Below are 24,961 nucleotides of genomic sequence, written 5' to 3' on the forward strand. Positions count from 1 at the left end.
TTTACACTAAGCTGTGATGAGTCTCACCTTGCTGGTTCCTCTTTACTGTTTTGATTAAGCCAATTAAAAGTTAATAAAGAACTTATAATTTGCACCTAAATAATATTTTTAAAAAAACCTAATAAACATTTAAGCAGGATTGCACTTTTACACATAAGCTGTCAAATTTTTAAAAACAATAAAAATTTTGTTTTAAAATGCATTACTCATTGGATTTTCTGGGGGAAGGAAGTCAACTACCAGTTTTAAATACAAAATGACAAATGTGTTTAAAACAATATTAATTTATTGTATTTGTAATAGGGAGGGACACAATAATATTTTCATCTGAATTGAATGAGTATAACTAGACCACCACCTAATATATCATGCACCTAAAACGGCCAATATACGGTTAATTTATTTATATATCATTTATTGCTTCATTTATTAGTTTTTTCAATATATAGGGAATTTAATATATTAATTGGTATATATAAATATACTCTCTTGTGTCATTTAAATTCATAATTACAATATCGTTCCTATTTATCACTAGCGACAATTTTAAATTCGTTCAATTTCCTATTCAATTGAACGACTCTAAACACAAACATTGATTACATTTTGATCAAAATATGATCATGCAACTACTTTTTTTATATAATGGTAAGAACATCGTGTTTTTTAATGTTATTATTGTCCTTTCCACTTGAATTTTATTAACATTCGTGGGTATAACCCACTTGAAGAGATAAAACTTTTTTTCCCCATATTATATACCTCATCTATTTCTTGTATATATTTAATATATCTGATTAATGCAGATTTCTATATCAGATTAGGATGTAATTTTACATTTAATCAATGTTGCCTGATTTATTTTTCCCTCGTGAAAATACAAATTTCACCATAGTTTAGATGTGATCAAAAAATGATCAAGAACAGATATTTTGTAATTAACGATCCGAAATGAATCATGATTTTACCGATATTCGGCACAGTTTAAGGGGATTAGAAAAAAAAGGGGCTTTATTAAATCCATCAGATGAGTCAAATTATTTATTTAAGTACTAATATTGCATGTTGCACCCGTAACATTATAACATCCTGAGATGTTCTATAAATTCTAAGCCTGTATAAGATGAAATATTTTATGGTTAGTGCAATTTTTGATCACATCTCGTACTATACATTTTACAATTCAAAACATTTTTTTTTAAATTTTCAACATTCTCATAACATTAAAGCTAAATACGTCAACTATGTGAGGAAGTAGTTTTTAGTTAAGAATAGCTTTAAAAGTCATCTTAAAATAAATATATTAATAAATTTATTGATTAATTATAAATATTTAGTACACAGATGTTCACAGTGTAGGATTACATTGTTTAATTTTGGGAGAATTCTTGAGTTAGAATAAAATTTTAGATACAAATAATACTCAATGACACTTGTATACTTTTGATTTTTCTAAAATTTTTAATATGTCTAAAAAGGGCGATTCACAGATAATTCCGCTTACAGAATATTTAATCCAAATCACTTTTTTTATTTGTATTTTATTTAAATAATCAAATTTCATAGCTTTTTAGTTATTAACCATTGAGATTAACATAAAATTTTGGTTTACACTTTTTTTTGCAAATAATTTAAATAAATATTAAAGTAACAAGCATTAAGTAGTTTCTAATCATTGAGCTAGAATATAAAGTAAAAAAAAATTCTGTAAAATAATTTTGTAATGGCAATTTAATCTAACAGTTATCAATTTATTACCATTTAAGTTGTTTAAATTATTGAACATTAACTAAAAGAGCGTTTATCACTTCAATGATTTGCTCGCATTGTTAAAAAAAAATAAAATAAATAATGTTATTTCTGTACTTGCAAATGTAAAGTTGAACATGATGCCTAGGTACTTTATAAATACACTACTGACTATAAAGACATCTGACATTCTTCTAGAACGCCATAAATGTCTTCATTTCTAGGCTACTTATATTTAATGGGCAAATTTGTTTATATCATTAATCCATTTCATCCTTTTTATAACTGTTATAAACAACCGAATGAATTAAAAAAAAATAAATTAAGAAACCAGTCCACATAAAATTGAGAAATTGTTAATGAGATTAAGAAGAAAAAATAGCTTTAAAGTTGTGGTAATATCACAGAACTAAGATTAAACAAAATACAAAGATACAAAACTTTCTACTAACTTATAAAGGATATTAAAAATAAAGAGTTGAAAATTCAGTTTGCACACTGAAAAAAATTATGATTTACAAATCTGGGGATAATTATTACAAAATCACAGTAAATGTATAAATTTATGGCATGCACAGTTAGGTATTCCTAAAAACTAACACAAGTCAGTCTTGCATGCCAAACTAACATTGTTTACAATGTTGTGTCTACAATGGTCACTATAGAAGATTAAAACAAAAGAAAAATCTTATACAAACAATATACAAATTTATTATTACATCTTCATTTCTAACAATATACACATACAAATCAAGACCAATACTTTCGGTAACTGAAGAAATTAATAATTTAACAGAGTTTATAAAATATTTCTTAATAAATATAAGAAAAAAATTTCTTATAAACATAACATGCCTAAACGAATAATAGGTAAAAATTATCGTACTGCAAGTAAATGCTTACTTTACATGGAATAATTTCTTCACATCATGAGGAATAAATTAAAAAAAAAAAAATTAAATATAGAAATCGTCATGGACTTATGAAGTAACTTCATGCGCCTAACTCATATTTGGTAGATATTAGTTAGGTTTTTATTTTATTTTAATAAACATGTAGACTGGTTTTATTATGTTTTACTTCACATTAAGACATTTCCATTAGCCAAATAAAAATATAATGCTTTTTCTAATGAACTTATTGACACTAAATTGTGCATTGAAATTTAATGAAACTAACAATATTGTAAAAACCAATTAAATCCCTATCCCTGTCTTTAGGCAAAATATAATTAGAGGACACTTAAACTGAACACCAAGTGGATTTATTTCACACAGGAAGCATAGCATTTGTACTCGATCCTTTTTAATCTGTATCAGCTTTCATTCCACGAACTTCACCTTGATTTCGTTGCTGTAAAAAAATTATCAATAAAATTAATTAAAACAATAAAACATATTTTATTTTTCTATGTCATTTTCATTTTACCCTATCTAGTTCTTCTTTGGTTCTCTCTTCAATTGCTCTAATATCTTCCATTGTTAGCCCATACCATCGATCGATCCAGCAAAATACTTGTCTATAGTTATAAATCAATAAAAAAGGTTATCAGTGAGGCATGTTACAATAGAATTATTTTGTTTGTGAAGGTCAAAATAATAATTCACAGTTAAATTTGAATGTGCCAACGAGCAGTGATTAATATTTTAATAATTTTTCAATTTAGTAGAATAGAAAATCAATCGGACTACCAGTAAAAATATTTCAGTCATTCAAATAAAGTTTTTTCTCTCTATTAATTGCTTTAAGATTTCTAATGTTAGCCTATACCAGGGGTGCTCAAACGGTCGATCGCGACTATCAATCAATCCAGCAAAATATTTGTCTATAGGAATACAGTGTAATTTCCCTTAATGGACACATCTTTGAAACACTTAACTAGAACGGACAATGATTCCCTGATGTCTTGTTTTTAGGTTTGAGGGGTTGAATAAAGAATTTTAAAAATCAAGATCTATTGTGGAACCCCTATAAAAAGGATATGTGCATAGGGAAATTTTTTTCTATAATTCCCTATTGGTGGCATATAATAGATCAAAGGAAGAAGGGGAAAAACAAAAGGAGGCTTGCCTTAAAACATACCAAGCTTGGATATCTGAGGGGAATTCTCCGTCTGCTTTCGCCAAACTTGGATCCCCAGTTCATCATAGATCTGCCATTTGGACTGCACTTCAGTCACGTTCCACCTGATTTGACGTTTTGACAGAGTACGTGAGGTGCTCATTTTAATAACCATTTCTTGTACATTTTTCCCTAATAAATTTTTCAATGAACAAGAATTGTGCCCCCTCCTAAGATATTTTTTCTCTCTTGCGGCCACACAAAAGATAAAGGCATTATTCTGTGGTTTTGTCAATTTTGATTGGCCGTCTGTCTATATTTATAAAACTTTTGCTCCTTTTTGGCCTCTTTATATCATAAGTTGATCATTAAAACTCTTACTTAATAATATCCATAAGAAGCCATAAGAAGTGCTCAAAATTTTTCCTATATTATAGAGGTAACTCACAGTGCTTCCTTATCATACGATATTATGTCATTAAGTGGTAGCAGAGCTGTAACGACTAGCCCTCTAATTTCATGTCCCAAAGGCAGCCATATTTTTCTTGAAACACAATAAGTTGCAAACTTCAGAATATGATTCTTCAGTTAGCCCAAAATGTACACATGTAATAAAATCTTGCACACGGATTCTATCGTGCCCTTTTATCCCTATACCAACCTACTCCCTTCCATCTTTGATCCATCTGTGTACCATATTAGAGCCTTTTCCTGAAACTTGGGGCTAAGTTTCTTTCAAAGTTCAGTTTTTCTCTCACTTTGTCAGTTACTGTTAAAGCTGTTTCCTTTGCTGTAGTGAGGTGCCCTTGATTAAGACACCATTTTCTTAATAGTTTGTTCACAACCGGACAAGGACAGCTTGTCCATTTTGTAAATATTCTGATTCTAAAACCCAAAGCTGACAGCATCCTCCAGAAAATGAATGTTTTCTCAGAAACACCATTTCTTCTGTTTGCTTTGTTTTCAAATATTCCTAGATTTTGATTATGCCACAGTGTAAACATATTTAAGTACTTCTTTCAGTGTGTTTGCCACTTGAAAATATCAATATAATTAGAGTAAAAGTGAAAAACTAAGTGTGTGAGACATGGCTGTGAGACATGGCTGCGAAGTTTTCGATGGGGAAGTCTGATGGCAAGTGAAATTCTAAAGAATAAAAAGAAACTTTTAGATAAATTTTATGAATTCGGAAATCACCAATACCACATATTTTTTCCTAAAACGTCTGGTTCGGGCATAGGTCAGGATGTATTTGAATGTTTTTGCTGTGCTCAGGCTTGTAAAATACCACTGTTTCAGAGCACTTCTGGATAAAACTATGCAGTTAAAAAATGAGTGAGAGGAAAAGTTTCAAAGGAATGTTTAACTTTACTCTTATGCAAAATTATGCTCGCTGAAATTTAAATTTGAAAAACCCTCTGGTCAGAGAAAAGGCTAAAAATCAATGCTGTTTCAAAGGTGTCGATATTTTGGTAATCACAACTGTGGCCCATCTTTGTAATGCTGAACATTTTTTTTTCACTCTTATCCTAAAAGCGGACACTATTTCATTTGCCAAGTGTGTCCATTATAGGGAAGTTTCACTGTAAATAAATAAAAGTGATTTTTTACTGAGGCATTACTTAAAATTGTTTTGTTAAATAAGGTCAAAATAATCCATTCAAATTTGAATCTGCCAAAGAGCCAGTGATTCAAAATGTTAATACATTTTCATTCCAAAGTAATTTAGAAGAATAGAAAAACATGTTGACAGTAGCAAAATATTTCAGTCATTCAAACTAACAATGAGAGCTTTTCTCTCCCTAATAATTGGGATATAAAATATGGGAGATTTATGGGCGGACAAACAGCTTAGGTCATCACCAGCCCTCTGTATATTTTTTCTTGTTTTTTTTTCCATGCATATTTTTTTATTTATTGATATATATTTATATATGTTTTATATCAATGTACATATTATGATATATATTTTAACTGTAACAATTTGAGAGCCTCGATACTGACTGCTTTTTCTGTTTTTGTTTGTAATCATAACTGTAAAGAATATATAAATTTATATACAAATAAATATACAGATCTGATGACCCACCAGAGCTCTGTGGCTGACGGAACCCGCCACCTCGCCCAAAGGCGGAACCTGAGTAGAGTAGCATGCCATGGCAAAGCAAACCCTGGAAGGACACCAGGAATTCTCTTTGAGAGACAAGGTGTCCCACTCAGGAACTATCAAACCAATTACTGTAATTATGTACAAATTTTATAAATATATTATACCTGTGAAAAATAGTAAATAACCGTCGTTCAGACTTATGAATAAAACTTTCTATACGAGACTGAAGTCCAAACCATTTGAACTCTACAGTGACCAATTTATAACAAGTCATGACAGGTTCAACCTAAAAATAAAAAATTATAAATAATTAAAATAAAAGACAAAATTAAACCGTCTACATCACTTGTTTTGTTAAATCAAGGCTCACATTTTCCTGCCAGTTTCCGACGAGTGGGCCACGGCCAGTTTTTTCAGATTGAAATTTAGCGGGATCTTCATCTGGTTTATAGTCCGCAGGACTGACAGGATCATTACCAACGTCGACTTTGATCACTTCACGAACTTTCAGTTTTTCAGGTGGGAGCTCATGTACCTTACAGTACGAATAAAAAAGATTAAATAATAAGATAATAAACTTCACACAGAAAGAATGATTTGGAAGGAATCAGATGTAATTTAAAACCGTAAACCCAATTTAAAAAACGTGTGTAGTATTTAGTAACTACAAACAATAACTTTTTTTAAAACGTCCTTTTTAAAGATGATTTTGTATACATTTGTAAATTAATGAACACAAGTTTAATTAATATATGAAATCAATATATTAGGTTTGTTCCAACACATAATCACAAACCAGTTGCCAAAATGTGTCCCAAACTTTTTATAAATGATAGTTCAACTCAGAGATTTGTTGTTTACAACGATCCGGATTTCAAGCATTAACCGCTCATAATTAGGTTGTCTTTCTACATGTCTACACGAGTTATAAAAGTGAACCCACTGATTCACTGCCAACGCGACATGATGTTCCATTGAGAACTGGTTTTTAATGCCTCAACAAATAATAAGAGCCTTTTAAGCCTTTAAACAAATAATTTATTTGTTCACAAATAAATGCATATACACATCTACATATTTTATTTCATACATAAATCCAGTCGCTAGTGAATAAGAACTTTGCAATTTAACGAGAGTGAAAGAGCTAGGAAATGTCTCTGATTGCCAGGTCACTAGTCAAAATACCTGGGCTGTTTTGACGGTCAAAAATCAGTCACAAATCTAACCTGAAAACGTATTGGAACAACCGATAGATAGTTTGAGTTGAGTTTGTAATAGCATGATGGAATTCCCAAATTCAACTGCGCATGCCCAACCAGTTTTTTGCTGATGGTTTGATTGTGTGATGGAACAAATCTATAATGTATTATTATAAATAATAATTATAGCTTATAATGGTTAAACAATTTTGTTTAATGAATACTGTGAAACAATTCAAAAACTAAATCTTTTTTTTTTTTTTTTTTTAAATAAGAAATTTAATGAAAATGATGGATTCTTAAACTATACAAAAGAATGGAGATGAGTACTCCATATTTCAATACGTACTTCAGTGTTAGAAAAAATATATTCCAAAGAGTCTAAAACAATTACGGTTTACGATTTTGTTGACGGTTTGTATTTAATTAGATTCCTTCATGTTATTTTCATACTTCATAGAATTTCCTGCATTTGATTATTTTACCTATTTAGCATTAATGTCAATCTCTGAAAAGATTTTATTTGCCATGCAAATAATGAATAAAAAAATAAAAATAGGCTTAAAATAAATTGCATGCAAGTGTACATGAATAAGAAGAAGAAGAAGAAGAAGAAAAATAACTTTATTCTGGGACTGGTGTCCCCTTAGAAGAATTTACATGAAACAAAATATAATAACCTTCTATGAAGTCACATAATTTAAAAAAAAAAAAGGAAAAAAAAAAGATAGATAGAAATCGTGGCACAATGTATGCCAGTAAGGCGGGCCAGAAGAGAAAATTACGAGGTATATTAAACAAAGACAAAAATAATAAATGTTATCGTGAGGTCTCTGCTTGGAGGGAGAGGAGGTGATTATAAAGATGGGATTTAAATGAGGAGAAGGAGGCAGCGTGACGAATAGATAGGGGAAGGGAGTTCCAGAGTTTAGGGGCTCGGATCAGAAAGGATCTTTCGAAGGTATGGGTTGTATGTTGCGGAAGGATAAGGTCGATTGGGGATGAGCGGGTGAGTTGAATTGGAGGGATTGGATGATATAAGGAGGACGACGAGTGTGGATGGACTGGAAAAGAAAGCAACCTAGGAAATACTGGGCACGGAAGGAGGGGAATAGCCAGGAAAGTTGGAAATACAACCCCGACACCCGGGATCCCCGAGGGGTGCCGTACACAAATCTTACGTTAATAAGCGGACATGCTGACAGTTAGTCACATTAACACACAACTACAAATAATAAAAAGGAACTCCATTAGTCTGTTTAATAACAACTAATTTAATAATTACTGCACTATTCCAAACTTCATTAGAATTTAAATTAAAAATTGTGAGTGTGAATGATTTTAAGAACTGATTGTGTTGGGGGCTGAAATGAACTAGCTGTTGATAGCCTCTGGAGCCCAACCTCGACTGGATGGACAAGAATGAGTTCTGATCCTGGACTGCCAACAACCAGGGCGAAAAGAAATTAAAAAACACAAGAACTCAACACGTTCTATCATAAAATTCATGGTTGACGTTGGTTATGTTCAGGAGCCACTGCTTACACGGCTTTCTTTTCGGTTTTCCTTATGTACAAACAAGTAGTGTAACAGAAAGATTTTTGAGAGGAAGTGAACAATTCATCAAAAGACTGGATTGGAGCGACTGGAGTAGTTGTGAATCCCCCATCTAATTTCAGGCACGACAATGAACTGATGCAGCTTGGCATGGTTCCATTGAATGGCTAGCTTAGGTGAGTGAGAGTGCGAATGAGCAACAACTCCAACAAGTTAGTTAAAGTCATTTTATGCACTACTGCAAGGTGAAGACTTTCAGAAGCTGGATTACATGCGAGAAGACCTGCCACTGGTCCAGAACATCAAGGCACAGAACAGCTCTGTTTAGTTTTGCAAGAAATCACATCAATTGGTCTGAGCAAGATTGGGCTAAAATCTTGTTTTTGGTTGAGTCCAAGTTTTGGTTGAGGTTTTATGACAGCCAAGAGAGGGTTCAGAGAACAGGAGAGCAACATATCCCCGATACATTTTCACTTTGTAGAAGCTATGGAAGTGGTGGTGTTATGGTTTGGGCAGACATTTCTATGAACATTCGCACAAACTTTCCCTTGGTTCCCTAACAGCTGCACAGTACATTGACGATGTGTTATCAGAATAAGTTATTTCTTATATGCCACTAATTGGTGTTTTGTTTTTATGCATGACAATGCTTGGCCCCACACAGCTAGGTTGGTGGTGATCGTTGGTGACTACTTAAAATGGGCTTCAATTCAATGTTTGTAGTGGCCAGCATGTAGTCCTGACTTAAACTCCACCAAACACCTTTGGGACGAGATGTCAAAGAGGGTAAAAATGATGTCAGAGAATTTGCAGGAATTAAGAATGGCGCTGTTGGGGGGGGGGGAGTATGAAAATATACCACAGCACTACATTCAAAACCTCATAAAATCCATGTGCAAGCGGTGATCATTGAAAGAGGAGAAAATACTCAGTACTTAAATGAATAATTTCTTATTTCCAGAGCAACATTTTTGGTAAAATTGTTTTACTCAGTTTAATTTTTTTATTTAGCTACATCGTTACGCAAAATACAAGGGTGGCCACTTACTTTGCCTCTCAGTGTATGTTAATTTTTTTTTTCTTTCTCAATACAACCAAGGCCCAGTGTTGTCAATAAAGCTTGAGCATTGCACTGTTTAGTTTTATACAATAACTATTGTATAACACAACACAGTATTCTTGCAATTATTTGTTAAAAAATAATTACATGTTACACTGATGTACAAAAAATGACATTTTTAAACATTTTTCAAAAAATTATTTACATATTTATATCAGTTTGGAAAAAACATGTTTTTAGTATTGTTAAGTGAAGAAATAAGGCCAAATTACGAATAAATAAGATAAAAATAATTTAGGCATGAAAAATGAAGTGAAGTGGCTCGGCACAGTTCCATCCGGGAGAGACCATGAACGGTGCAGTTCCTTGGTTCCATATAGAGAGTGTGCAGGAATACCACCTTATTTGAGAATTATGCCTGAGCATGGCAGCGAGTATTTGGGTCCCTGTTCCGAGGAAACAGGGATATTCTATTGTTTATAGTAATAATAGTTGTGAATACCTAGTTTGTGTTGAGTCAATATATTTGTTAGTGTGAATGTGTCATGTGAGAGGATCAATGACGGAATATCGAGTACCACTTCGAGCCTCAATTAGGTTGATGAAGGAATATCGTGAATTATGTGTAAATAGAAGTGAATGCATTTAAAAATGAACATAAGTACGAAAGGGTTTGGAATTATATACTTTGGGTGCTGAATTGACCAAGGTGTAGACAGCAACTCCCCCCCCCCACAGAACCCAACCATGTGGCTGGACGGATAAGACTAAGGGTCCCAGCACCCGGGGTGGGTGTTTCTCGAGTCGAGACAATGAATGGTCAGCTTAAGTGAGTGAAAGTGTGAATGGATTTAGATTTAGAAACCGATTGCATTGGAGGCTGACGTAACCTAAAAAACATAGCTGTTGGTAGCATCTGTAGCCCAACCCCCGAGGAGGCTGGATGGGATGGAAAAACCGAGGCCTGATTCCAGACTGCTTACACCCTGGGTGGGTGTTTCTCAAGTCGAGACTATGAATGACCAGCTTAAGTGAGTGAAAGTGTGTATGGATTTATATTTAGAAACCGATTGTGTTGGAGGCTGACATAACCTAAAAAACATAGCTGTTAGTAGCATTTGTAGCCCAACCCCCGAGGAGGCTGGATGGGATGGAAAAACCGAGGTCTGATTCCAGACTGCTTACACCCTGTGGGTGGGTGATTCTAGAGGCCTGCTGCTAATTTATTGTAAATTAAAAAAGCTGGAATTGCCCGGGGACTACAAGAAGAGTAGGCTTAACTCTATGCTCACATGTATATGACATGTGAATGTGCAGATTTGATCTTATGTAATTCAGTTATCAGTAAATTAAAAATTTAATTTTTTTAAATAAATAAAACCAATTTCATTATTTCAGTGATATTTCTTTCTTATAATTATTTATTAATATTGAAAATCATCTGATGGTAGGCCTTATAGCTCAGTACTTGCTGTTATGACTACAATATAAATTACAACAAATATTTGTCAAGTTAAATTAAATCATTTGCCAGATTTTTAACTAAAACTTTCAATTTTCAAAATTTCTTTTATATTATTTGGGTCAATGACAACATTCCTACTCCATAGGATCTCAAGATTAGCAGGGTGCGAGATCATGTGGCTGATCGTATGACGGAAGCACCTCAGTGGGGCAAAATTGAAGCCCTAGACCTGTGAGGGATGTGGAGGTAGCGACACAACATCTGCATATCCCTCGGGTCATAAAAATAAACAATAAAACCGAAAGAAAAAAAAATTATTCAACATCTTCTGCCTTCTGGGACGGCAGTTCCGTGATTTCCACCTGTCACGGATATATCATTCAGTGTGTACTGTTGTTATTAAAATCAAGGCAGAAAATGGCCTAAGTGGTTAAATGCCTTTATTTATTGAATTAATTAATTTAAAAAACGACCATGAATGATCTTTTTTTAAAGTTTATGCTTCAGAAATACTGTGTGGAAAGAAATTTGGAATAAAGTCACTACTAAACTAATTGGTTACATGTGCATTAACGAATGACACAAAAACATGCAAAATTGAAATAAAGAATTCCAATCACCTAGATTAATTAAATTACTTTGAGATGCAAGTATACTATGTAACAAATAATGAAACAAAAATGAAAATTTTATCTTGAGCTGATAGGCATCATACCACTTTTAAAAAAGGTGAATCATTGCTAGTCAGGTGTTATCACAGGGTGTCTACCAAAAATATTTTATCACTCCAGTTCGTGAAGTCACATGATTGTAATATAATTGAATTTAGCAATCCTAAATTCATAAGAGGCAAGAATGAAATAACAAAACGAATGTTTGAAAATTTTAAATTAATTGCTAAGTTTCAATTTATTTTTACTATTAAAAATCTAAACCTTATTAATTTATATAATTATAATTTATCTTATTTAAAAACCTTACATGTGCGACTGTATAATCAGTAGACACCTTGTCATAAAAATATGAAGTAGCATTTCAACTCTTCCAACGAGTTAACAGCAACGAATTAAAAAAAGCTTACTGCAAAGAAAATTGGAAAAAAAGCTCAAAATTGATAACTTACATTGTCTTGTTTGCCACGATCAGCAATATGATATGATTCGATGAGTATGGAGAAATTGTCTTTCATATACCCAGGATTCTGAAGTTCAAAGAAGCAAAAACGCCAATGTTATAATTAAGTTTTTTCTTTAATTGGAAAAAACTTGAGATGCGTTTGTAATTAAGAGGAATAATGTACTTGTTTATTAACAATCGGTGTTATTCTAATAAATACAAATGTGTGTACTATTTCGAAATGCAATGTGATGTTTATCTCTGAAAATCAGACCATTCCCATTAAGCCAAAAGCTTTCAGAACATTTCCACATTAAATGGTATAATACAATATAATGTGTATTTGTAATCACCAGACTTTGCTTGCTGCTGACAAAACAAACATGATTAAGTATTATTTTTCCAAAACCTCCATTTACCCACGCCCATGATAGGAGCATCTCATAGATATTTTAACTTACATTATCTATTGTACCTCGATCAGCAATGTGAAGTGTTTCCACAGCAACACGAAATTTCTCTTTCATGTAGCTAGGATTCTATATAAAGAACAAATACTAAATAGTAAACATATCAAGTTTTACCAAAAATAGGTAATGTTACACATCATAATTTTGTTTAAAAAAGTTAAGATTTTGTTTTTGTTTCAAAGAATTTTGATTTAGTACACCACAAATTAAAAGTAAATTTAAGCATTTTTATCGTCAAAGGATTTTTGATTTGAATAAAATTAGAAACAAAGTATTTTCCCCTTAATTCAGAAAAAATTTACAAGTGATACAAGTGATGAACTTGCCGTGATTATTGTGCGACAGTAAGGGTATGCATTCCAAGCTTCTTCATGAATTTCTAGAGCTCCCTTAGGTGCCAAAAGTCGGATAAATGCAGGAACTTTACTGTAATGGGAGAACAAAGTAATTGTTAAAAAAACAAGCTATGTCACACAAATAATTGTTTTTTCTAAATACACTACGGATAACCATTTGAACACTAATACCCTTGGAAATTTGAAATTTAGCTTGATTGCATTTAAAAAAACAATAAAAATATTTTTGATGGTTTTATTTTAAAAATGTCTGTCAAGGCATTAGTATATAATACTAATCCTAATTTTATCAAGTAAGCTATAATTTATCAGCAATTAAGACAGTTTCTAGCTGTATTAAACAAAAGTAATTCTGACTTAAGGCTAGTATACACTTGTAGATAAATTTGCACTATCTACGAACAATCCCCAACAAATCCAAAATAAAATTAAGCTTGGTCTGCAAGTTGGGGAACTCATACTGAACTGGCACTGAGTCATTTATTGGGTCTGTCTTCACTCACAGTTTGTTGAAGTACTCAAGTCACTTCACAGTTTACCATAAATCCATGATAATCTAGACTGTCACATGTCGACCTGCACATCTCAGCTAAAAAAAATTCCACGATACCATGACAAGTTAGATAGTGGGCCCGTGGCATTGTTTCTTCATTGTAAAATTTAAACTTGTTTAAAGTTTTTTTTTTCTTTCCCTACAGGAAGATGCAGAACAAGAGATTTATCTATAGACAACAGCAGAACTTTGTCTAAGGCACGAGTGTCGTGATACATATGTACAAGCCTTCATAAAATACATGTGATAGCTCCTTCTCAAGATTAAGCATAACAGCATAATGATTTGGTTTTATATAAAAATGTGTTAACAATGAAATGTTCCTCAGTGATGAAATTTTAATTGATTTATTATTTTTTATGCAAAGTATGGTTGAGTTAAAAAAGTAGTGTCATGAGCAGGATTCAAATAATGTTCTAAGCGTTATGCAATTTAGCTATTCTTTGTGTTAGTATTTGATTGCTTTACATAAACAATTTGTAATCATCGAACTTGTAAATAAAATATCAAATTTGCTATTCTTTTTATTTTGTTGTCCTTTATTCTTATTATTTGTTTTATTTTTCCTGGCCCAATTTTTGAAGGTTTTATACCTAGTAAACATACAACAAATATAAAATTTGTTTTAATAGATAACTATATAATTGAAATATAAGCGTACAAAAGAAGTAATATGAGAATTAGCAAGAATGTTATGTTTATTAGAGCGTTGTGTGTTTCCTTTTGAAAAACTCTGCAATTTCAGAAGGCTAAACAGAAGATAAGAGGGCCAGTATGTGTAAAACAAAGAAGCTGTGATGTTCAGGTTTATACTATCTTAATATATAATTATTTACAGGCTTACTATTTCTATGTGGAAATATTTGTTCTTAAGGCAATTTTCATCAATTGAAAAACTATTGTACTCTTTGGTTGTCTCATATTATTAATATTTCCGAGACAAAATTTTATTAAACTCAAGTTAAATTGTAAAAACAATTAAACTGCAATAAATTATTTGTAGTACCAACATAAAAAATTATGTAATAATTTTAAATAATCATGTTACCAATATATATATGAGACAACATCCTGAAACCAATATTTCTAAAAATTCTTAATTTACCATTCACCAAAAGTAACCCAGCTGCTACAAAATCCCTAAATCAAAATGACAATGCTTAACTGAGTTTTCAACCCTTATATTTTTTTTAAATCTAGCTATCCTTATTGTTTAGCTTAATGTTCCATTTGTACACCAACAACTTAAAGTTAACTGGAATTGTGACTAAACAGACAAGAGGTATTTTAACAGATAATCGGATCCGACATAACAGATATCACAGTTAAGGCAACTTTTTGAATAAGAAATCTTGTCGGCCCAAAAAGATAGTAATGCAACATACAAAAATTAAGGACAGAAGAAAATGACCAACTGATTAAAATTTTGCATACGATTTGTCTTTGGTTCTGAGATTGAGGATAAATTAAATACATTATTGGACTTGCGCACATCTAACATACAAACATGGTTGTAAAATTTAAGAAACAGGTTTTTTTAGCTAGAAATGTTTTAATATGGATTTTCTTACATACTTCTAAGCATGTCGAATTAGATATGTAAAGTTCACATACCTTGCTAAATGATAAATTTTATATGTATATTGTCCTGTCTTGTATTTTCCGCCTAAAAGGGGGTAGTTATCGAATGGTTCATTCTTTAGTACTTCGATTCCCTCACCGCCACCAGTCTCGTTCTTACTAGCTTCAGCCACTGAATATAACTGGGCTACTTGGTACTAAAAATGAAAATATCGTTACATAAACAATTTTATTTCTTCGTGTAGTGAAATAAGTAGAAAACTCACCTCTTCTACAGTAAGAGGAAGTGTTACTCGGCTGAAACACAATAAAGTCAATATTAATTAAATTTTTTTAAATAAATGATACAATTAATACAATCATCAAAAATTTGTAACAGTTCACACATTCAGTGCAGCCAGGTTTTGCAAATTTCCCCGTCTCGAATGACAAAAATTTCCAATTCCTACAAATGTCAGGTTGTCCATCTGGCGGGTTGAGCCAGTGTGGCCTTCTTGCAGGTCACCAGTACTGAATGTGTTAACTTTTCTTTAGAATTTTTTCTATAATAGCAAATTGATCAACAGTTGTAACTGGATTGTTTGACAAAATCACAATGGAAGATAGCAAAATATTGTAACCCTTGAGAAAACGAGAAAAGAAATGATCAGAGAGGATTGTGGTTAATCACTCTGCATACCTTATACTTTCATACAATATCTTAAAGGACAATTATTAATATTTTTTATATTAATACAAATAGCTAGTCAACTTTTTTTCTATTCAACTCAGGTATTTTTGACAAAATTAGGTTAAATGTTAGTCTTATCTGCCCTTCTGGCTGGATTAACCTCTGGGGTTGAACAACTAGGTCATTACAACACCCCCCCCCCACATCATTTATGGGCTTAACATCAATCAATGAACCTACCTTCTGACTCAAGTAGGACTACAGAGAAGATAATTCAATATCACTCAATAAAGTATACCAAAGGATAAGAATATTAAGTACTCTATCAATCCTGTAACACCATAAATTTAGATTAATAATACCTAACAACTTGAAAACTTTTACCACAAAAAATTAAATTTTGAGATTTTCTATTGTGTGTGGGGTGATGAATTTGGTGGAACAAAATGGGCCTAAGAGTTGAAATATATAAATAAGAACATTTAGATGTATGATCATCCCAAACAGTCCTGGTTTGACTAATAGTGTTGACATTGTTTGGCAGACATGTTTAACATTTCAGTATCTTCGACGTTTTGGCTTCTTGACCCAACACTGAAGATGGCAAGAAGCTGAAATGCTTCTGGCAGACCAAACTACAAAACATTAAAGACTGTAAACATCAGGAAGTTTCTTATTTCCTCCAAAAAAATGTACATGTTTAGACAGTCTTCCTGTTTTATTTCTTTCTGTAGTTCTCCAAGTTGATCCAACATGATATAGTTGCAACTATATGTCGAAAATCAAAACAAAATGGGCCTAAGAGTTGAAATATATAAATAAGAACATTTAGATGTATGATCATCCCAAACAGTCCTGGTTTGACTAATAGTGTTGACATTGTTTGGCAGACATGTTTAACATTTCAGTATCTTCAATGTCCATTTTTATAATAATCAACCACTTTTATAACATTGAACAAGGTGATATGATGAAACAAATCTGACATAATAAAAAAAGAAAAGATAGACCAAGATGGTCAAACTACTGTGATTTATTATGATCATAAGAAGCTGCATGAGATAACATATTGGTATAGAAAAAAATACTGGAAGGGTGCATATGTTTTCTCGGTATTTACAAATTTCAACTTTAAGCCTTATAAAGGTGATCCTTTAATTCTTGCTAGCCCCCTTAGCTTTAGGGTGGGAAAAGCCCTATTGAGAGAGATTTTAAGAAAAGGGTAGTTAATCCCACAAGTCAGTCTAGAATAAACTGCTGCACGTATGACATGGAAGGGGATGAAATTCATTTGAGGTATTGCTTGCAATACAAGTTAATCTCGGAAATAGAGGGGCGGCAGATGCCTGTTGAAATTTAAGTGGAATTTACAGTGTGATAATGTAGTAACTGAACATGAACATGTGAGTCAACAATGGTTCAGATGTGTGGTGTTTAGTGACCGTTAATTAATGATTTTGTGGAGATAGTGAGATGAGGACTGGTGTGACGTAGGTTTAAAAAAACATAACAACGATAAAGAAAATGTTTTTCTAAATCTACGTCACACCAGACGGCATCTCACTATCTCCACATTATCAATGGTTCAGATGTTTTCATAATGGTGAAGGACGAATCATAGAACTATCTCGTTGTGGAAGGCATAACAAGCTTACAAAAACATCCAGCCCTGGTGAATATACACAACATTGTGTTTCACAATGACAATGCTAGGCCTCACACAGCTCACTTACTCTACTTGTTAGTCTGGAAACAATTGCCCTACCTTCCATACTTTCCAAAACTTACCCCTTTCGATTTTTACTTGTACCACTCCCTAGACAACCACTTAAAAGGTAGGGAATTTCTAAACAAAAACATTCTGAAAATTGGACTTACAGATTGTTCTCCTTTGTCATCAGACTTACACAAAAAGGGGATACAGTACCCTTAACATTTGTGGTGTTTAGTTCCATAAAACTGCCGTGAATATTAAATTCGCGAATGTTGAGCCTATGCTATACAGAGGGTTATATTCCATGATGCCAAAAATTGAGATACAATTTAGAACTAAAAAAAAAAAAGTTTATTCAAAATAAACGTAATAGAAGACATGTTTGAACCTGTTAATTGTTTTCATTTTTTGATATGCAAGGAAAGAAATAACTATTAATAGTTCGCTGTTTCGCAAAATAATTAATTTCTTCCAGTATTTTCACATAAATATCTGAAGTGGCCTCGACATCACTTTTAAAAGTAAAACTTTGATTTAAACGGGTCATCAAAAGCCATAGCTTTTTTAATAAGTTGGTCCCTCAAGATTAAAATTTCCCTGAGCTGTTTTAAGAAAAGCTTTGGCCTGCATAAAAAATGTAACATGTCCAAAATTTTTATTCTTTCACCAAGGGTCAGGTTTTTTCTGTTTTTGAGGAAGAGGCATTTTGCGACACAAATTCACCGAGAGCATAAAACAAACTGAGAAGAAAGAAGGAACAGTACATTGAAGCAGGCGAAAGTTTTCTGAGAATCAATTTCAGCCTCCAATCTATATTTACAAAATTATTTTGGATATGAAAATAAAATTGTTTATGCAACTGTTTTGTCTATAAATAAAGAAATCGGACTTCTGCAAATGTCTAAACTTTCTTCATTTTTTCTTACGTGAATAGTGAAAACCGCAATGTCAAAACCACGAGTGTTAAGGGATTACTGTAGTTCTGCTGCCAGAACGTTGGTAGTTATAGAAAACGAAGGACATTATGTTTTGGATTAAAAATAAGATCAATTTATATTTTAAAGTTAGATTACTTTTTTAGTCTACAGTTACAGTTACTTACAGTTGGACCTACTTTTTTTAGACCAAAAAACACACACACCCAATATTTTTTGATCAGCTGGCACCAATATTGTGTCATACTATTGGGTTTACGTAGTTTGGTCATTTTTGATTATTTAGGTATGACAGAAACAGATGGACAAGCAGTGGCCCAATTGGAGGTTTATTACCCCGCAGATCTCAATATTTTTGTGTTTATGACTTTAATATACAAACCTTGAAAATTTAATTAAACATGTTTAATGTTGAACTGATTGACACTTTGACACCTCACTGGGTCCATCCATTCTCATGGGCTTAGATAGATGGATATATTCAACGACTCGTATTTTCTACTTGGATTTCTAATTTTATCTTAGTCAACTTTTTAAAAATTTCTTCATCCTGAATCTGCTTTGAACTAAAACTAAGCAGATACGACCCAAAAATAATGTGTCATCGGCCAAACCTATGACTAACTCTTCAATTATCATGTAATGACCCATGATTGATCACATTTGTTAATATTCAGGTTTGCAACTGAACAAATAAGAAAAAGTCGTAATATCAGATGACGAGAATTTAGTAATGTTCTACCTGCAGCACTCATATTCCTGAATTTCCTATTGGGCTAATATTTGTATGATTATATGTACTTTATATGTTGTTTGTCGCGCTTCTTTTCATTCATTCACTATTTATGTAATTATTTGTTAAAAAATAATTGGTTTTATATTGATATACAAAAAATAATTTTTAAATGCCAAAAAATTATTCATACACGTATAAAACGGTTTTGAAACAACAATGTTTTTAGTATTGTTGAGCAAAGGAATAGGGCCATATTACAAAGGAATAAGATAAAAATACTGTTAATTATTACTATCAATAGTTTAGTTCAATTTAAAATATGTGAAAGATGGGTTGAAATCCAGCAGAATTATATTACATTATAAAAGATAAAATTGACTCGTTATTTCAGCAAGTTTTAAGCTATTGTCAAATAGGGAAACAAAGACTAGTTCTACCGATAAAATAAACTGAAAACCAAGAAATGATAAGAGTTGAGACAAGCTACAAAAAATCTGATCATATGTGCATATGAAACTCGCAGAAAATCCTGTCACATCTTTTGAGACAGAAGTTGTGCCACAAACAATCCATAATCGCCTCTATCAAGTGGGATTCAAAGGTAGAATGGAAAAAAAAAATTTTACATGCAATAAAAACATGACAAAGTGGGCTCAATTTTGCTTTAGATCAGTCAATAAGTCCCTAAGAGTTCTGGAAAAATATTCACAGATGAAAGTAAGTTTTGAATTGATTTTGAATCTAATAGACATGTATTTGTTTCGAGAAAACTGATGTTAAAAATATAACTCTAATTGTGAAACATGAATGAGACAGTGTAATGGTGTGGGGTTGTACGAGGTAAAAAAAAAATGAATGAAGGGGTCCAGAAAGTTTACTGGTTCCTTAAGACCTTCCAAGACGACCTTAAACAGCCAAAATAGCCAGTCCATAGTCACCTGATATAAGCCTAATGATAATGTATGGGCCACGAGGGAGAGACAAATTTAAATTTCCCTTAAGGAGTGAGCTCAAACTTTGCAGAATGCCAAGAACATTACAAGCATTAATAAATGCAAAAAATCCCTTGCATATGAAAGGTTTAAAAAATGTGAAAAATTGTGAACCTCACCCCCTGTAATTTTGTAAGTGAATGAATAATTTTTTGACTAGTTCTCATGATTCAACAGTTGTTGTTACACTAAAGTGAGCAAAATAGTTATTTTAGTCTATCAACTAAAGTTTGAACCAAACTTTTGCCAGTCAAGTAAAGTTATGAATTAATCTTTTCAAGTTGAAACATGACTTGGAGCATGAAACCATCTCAGTGGACTGTTTCGTGTTTAACTTTAACATTACATATGCTTTCTTAATCCTTTTTAAAAAGATAGTTCATTTAGTGATAGATTAAGACTTAACAAACAATTTATTACCTGCTTCTGTTCTTAATAATGCATATTACCTTCTCTGGCCTCAAAGAGGGCTTTAAGTCTCCTAGGCATCGAGTAAATAAATGATCGGATTTCGTCTTATGAAACAGAAACTATGCTTTTAAGAGAAAAACAATTTTTTAAACTCAAATTTACTGTTTCATCAAAGAAAACCATTTAAAATCGAACATTGAAAAATATTTTTTTCCAAGTTGAAAAACTTACTATGGTGATTCTAAACTACTATTTCCAAACCTCGAGAACAGCAAATTTCAGATAACGTACTCCATTTAATATCCTTTTTAGTGGTGTATTTGATTTTTTAATTACTTTTTTCCAAAGGTGATGAAATTGATGAAGGATAGGTAAAAACCATGGTTGACAAATTGGTAAGGTGAAAAATTTAAAAAAAAAAAAAAAAAAGTAAAACGTAAGGAAATTTTGAATGAAAAAGAACTAAAAACATTTTTAACCTTCATCAATTTGTTGAAATTTGAAAAAAAATGTTTGAAAAAGCAATTACACCACTAAAAAGGATACTAAACCAAGTACATTATCTGCGATTTGCTGGTCTCTAGGAATGTAGAATCTACTAGCAAATTTGGTAACACCAGTGGCCAAACACCCTGTACAGATTAGAAAATTTCTGAGCCCTAAAACTCTAACAAAAGAACACAATAGTTTCAATTGTATAATATTACCACATTTTATTTATTGTTCAACATTTTTTTTTTCTTCAGGGTGACTGTGTTTATGGAAAAAAAATCCAAAAGTCGGAAACAACAAGGAAGTTTCAACTTTGAAGTATATTTTTGAGGGTGGAATAAGGGAGTTTAATGCATTGGCCAAAAGTTTATAAAAAAAAAGTTGAAACAATTTGTGAAAAATATGAAAAGTAAATTGTTGAATGAGCAAAATGAACAGCATTAGCTAAATAAATTTTCCTATTATTATTATTCTCATTGTTATTGTGGAAATAAAAAAAATAAATACGTCTTTTTATTTTTTATAAAAGACTAGAGGGTAAATGCCTTAGTTTTATCATCATAAAACTGGAAACTGCTGAATTTATTAGGGCAAAGTTAAGACGTTTGCCTTTTCGTCTAATTACCAGCCAATGTTTTGCATCTTTAGCACAGAAATGTCATTTATGATATCTAACAAATCAATTTCCAAAAGCCATTACAAATTTTTTGTAAGTATTATTTCCTTTGAAATCACTGACTTATAAATATAAAAAGATGTAGGTTAGAGCTATTGTCAAAGAAATGGAAATTGCTGGGGTTATTAGTGTAAAATTAAGATATTTACTCTTTGCCTCATATTACCAGACAATGCTATCTGGTTAATGACTCACTGCTTTTATATTAAAACTATGTTGATATCCTAAAATGCTAGCCTCTCGTTTGTACCTCAGGTTGTAAACTTCAGAATAAAACATACAATGTATATACACACATCACCACAAATGTAGAAGTCTGATTACATTCACTCCCCCAGAGTACTCGATATTCCTTAGGGTGGATATTGTAAAAGAAACGTAAATTTCTGTATCTATTAGTGTAAAATTAACACATTTACCCTTTGCCTTGTATTGCATGCATCTTTTACCAAAAGTTGAGATTTATTATAATTTTAATAAATTCATTTCCAAAATACATTAAAAAATTTTCATAAGCATTATTCCCTTTAGCATCAATTGGAATCACACATGACTTACATATTTAAACAAATGTAGATTAGAGAGTAAATGGTTCAGTTCAACTGCCAAAAAAGGAAATTGCAGGATTTATTGGTGCAAAATTAAGGAGTTTGTCTTCGGCACAAAAGATGTCAACATTTTTGATAATTGTAATGAATCCATTTGCAAAACCCTTTAAAATTTTATTGCAAGCATTACTACAAAGGGAGATGAATTATGAAGGTAAGCACTACATCCTTTGGAATCACTGATTTATACATTTAAAAAATATAGATTAGAACTATTGTCAAAGAAATGGAAATTGATGTTTTTATTAGAGCAAAATTAAGACGTTTTGCCTCAGAGTACCAGGAAATACTATGTGTCTTTAACATGTAAGTTGTCCACATTTATAATAACTGTAATGGATCCATTTGTTAAAATCTTTATAAGTTTATCGTAAGCATTACTTCCTTTGGAATCATTGACTTATATATTAAAAAATGGTAGAACAGAGAGAAAACGCTTTAGTTCTGTAGTCAAAAAATTGGAAATTGCTAGATTTATTAGTGCAAAGTTAAGACGTTTGCTCCTTGAAAACTCAAATTACCAGGAATGTTATGCATCTTTAGAACAAGTTGCTGAAATTTATGTGACTCAATGAGTACAAATAAAACATGCGGAAAAAAATGCATAGTGTTCTATTGTACAAGAAATAAACACTGCTGATTAGAAATTATTAGAAACATTTTTTTTTTTTGACCATGGAGAATGTCTATTAGTTAAAAGATTCAAAGGCACCACGGTGGCAACCCATAATGCATGAACCATGGTAATACCACTTCCACTGACTGGAAGTCATCCAAAAGCTCTGCCCCACTTCCAATTTGTTACAGACAACAAAAACACATCTCTTTATAAGATTTTGGATATAAAACATTTATTTGTACATTCAATGGTTTGCAAAATAACAAAACAATAAAATCGATTCGAGCTGCTTTGAACTTTTGTTGACCAATGATAACGAAATAATAAACGAGCCGAGTACTTTTATCAACAGTTAGGCATTTGACCAGACATGATATATCACCGTACATTATTAAAACTGATATGCTGTGTCTGTGATAACACAAATTACAACTTTTTTTCTAAACAGAGGGTATTGAATATTTCGCTTTTGAAACAAAAAATTAACTTTCAAGGGTAAAGAAACCTCGTTTTCTTTTGTTTTGGTTTTTTTCGACAAAGAAAAACGTTATGGGAATCTGAATGGAAATTAATTATGTTAAAAGTTGAACAATGAAAGGATAAACGATGAGAAATTCATTACCTCATTATAGAATTATTTAATGAATAAGGTATTCATGAAACCTAACAAATTATTGGCAACTGGGACATTACATAACCAGAAGGGTTTTTATTTAATTAAAAAAAAATGTAAAACGAGTGGGAAAAAGGTAATAAGGTCATATGCAGTAATAAAAATATGCTAGGTCATCCATAACCAATACAAGTCAAGGATTGCAAATTGAAGGATACAAATTGTCAACATGCCTATTTAAGTGTCAATATTTTGACAACAAATTTGGCCAAAACATGATATTTTTAGAAAAGCGTTAAAGGACAAAATGTGAGTATTGTGTTGTATCAAACGGTGGCGAAAATATCAGCAATTAGAGGGCAATCAGTTTAAAGAAATGTCAATATCTCACACAAATTAAGATTTTTTTTATCTTTTCCAAGTGGAAAAATAAATAAAATGGAAGACTAGAATAACAATACTAAGATCGGAAAATGACATTTTCCACTTCTTTTTTTTTAATTCGGAAAAATACTTCGTTTTTTTTAATTCGGAAAAATCAACTCAAAAATGCCACAAGTATTTAGGTAGTTGGACAAGTGACCACCTGAAACCGGGTTATCTGTCTGACGAGATCTTCCTCCAAAAATCCTAAAACGACTATAAGCCGATGGATTTTTGTTCAGTTTGTCTCGAAATTTCTTGAAAAATCGATCCCGATGGGAGAAACGTTTCACCGCGAATTGAAACTGATAGAATACATGACAATAACGTGAAGGTTAATAATTCGATAAAGGCCTAATTAAAATAATAAATATCTATTTATTAACCGATAGTTTAAAATACTATTATATAATGATTTGTACTTACTATTCCTTTATTAACATGTTAAAATTTCTAATCGACTACAAGTCGACACATGGACTAAAGTTAACTAACTAAAATATGAAAAAAGACTGCAGTTCGGTTTTAATGACTACAAGTCTACAATGACGTAAATCTACGTCATTCTGTGTAACAGTGTTGTTTCGGACGGATTTTCCCCCGCTTACGATAACGTGAACCGGCGGCAGGGTAAACGCCCCCTTCCAAAAATTGAAGGATTTAAGTTGATACACGGATGGACAAAATAAACTCACCAACCTTTAACCACCAATTTTAATGTATGTTCATTCATTTGTACCGAAAAGTAGGTTTGGTTGTAAAAATAAGCCATTTAAAAAGAACATTTTTATTACC

The 24,961-nt window shown here is 31.8% G+C and overlaps 1 protein-coding gene across 4 annotated transcripts; it reads right to left on the bottom strand.

Annotated features, from left to right (window-relative positions):
* Positions 1 to 1,028: 1,028 nt before the first annotated feature.
* LOC106665366 (phosphatidylinositol transfer protein alpha isoform) lies at positions 1,029 to 24,716 on the bottom strand. Of its 4 annotated transcripts, none has more exons than XM_014391738.2 (9): positions 24,593 to 24,716; positions 15,544 to 15,574; positions 15,311 to 15,474; positions 13,114 to 13,213; positions 12,325 to 12,402; positions 6,267 to 6,455; positions 6,085 to 6,206; positions 3,178 to 3,268; positions 1,029 to 3,102 (listed from the first exon to the last, which is right to left on the bottom strand). In XM_014391738.2, exons 1-9 carry the CDS (start codon positions 24,607 to 24,609, stop codon positions 3,055 to 3,057), a joined length of 840 nt encoding a protein of 279 aa, XP_014247224.1. In that variant the 5' UTR covers positions 24,610 to 24,716; the 3' UTR covers positions 1,029 to 3,054. The 4 variants fall into 4 exon arrangements, with proteins under 4 accessions (XP_014247224.1, XP_014247227.1, XP_014247223.1 ...); XM_014391741.2 differs by having other exon boundaries at positions 6,291 to 6,455; positions 24,593 to 24,715; XM_014391737.2 differs by lacking the exon at positions 12,325 to 12,402 and adding an exon at positions 12,779 to 12,856 and having other exon boundaries at positions 24,593 to 24,715.
* Between the last annotated feature and the right edge of the window lie 245 nt (positions 24,717 to 24,961).

The sequence above is a fragment of the Cimex lectularius genome, unplaced genomic scaffold (genome assembly GCF_000648675.2).
Source record: "Cimex lectularius strain Harlan isolate CLEC.00 unplaced genomic scaffold, Clec_2.1 scaffold9, whole genome shotgun sequence".
Taxonomy (NCBI): Eukaryota; Metazoa; Arthropoda; class Insecta; order Hemiptera; family Cimicidae; genus Cimex; species Cimex lectularius.

Excerpts from the sequence above, each read along its gene's own strand:
- LOC106665366 (XM_014391738.2), bottom strand. Across the intron at positions 6,456-12,324 it reads ATCGTGGCAAACAAGACAAT|GTACATGAGCTCCCACCTGA; the intron begins GTAAGTTATCAA and ends TCGTACTGTAAG. Across the intron at positions 6,207-6,266 it reads GCCTTGATTTAACAAAACAA|GTTGAACCTGTCATGACTTG; the intron begins GTGATGTAGACG and ends TTTTATTTTTAG.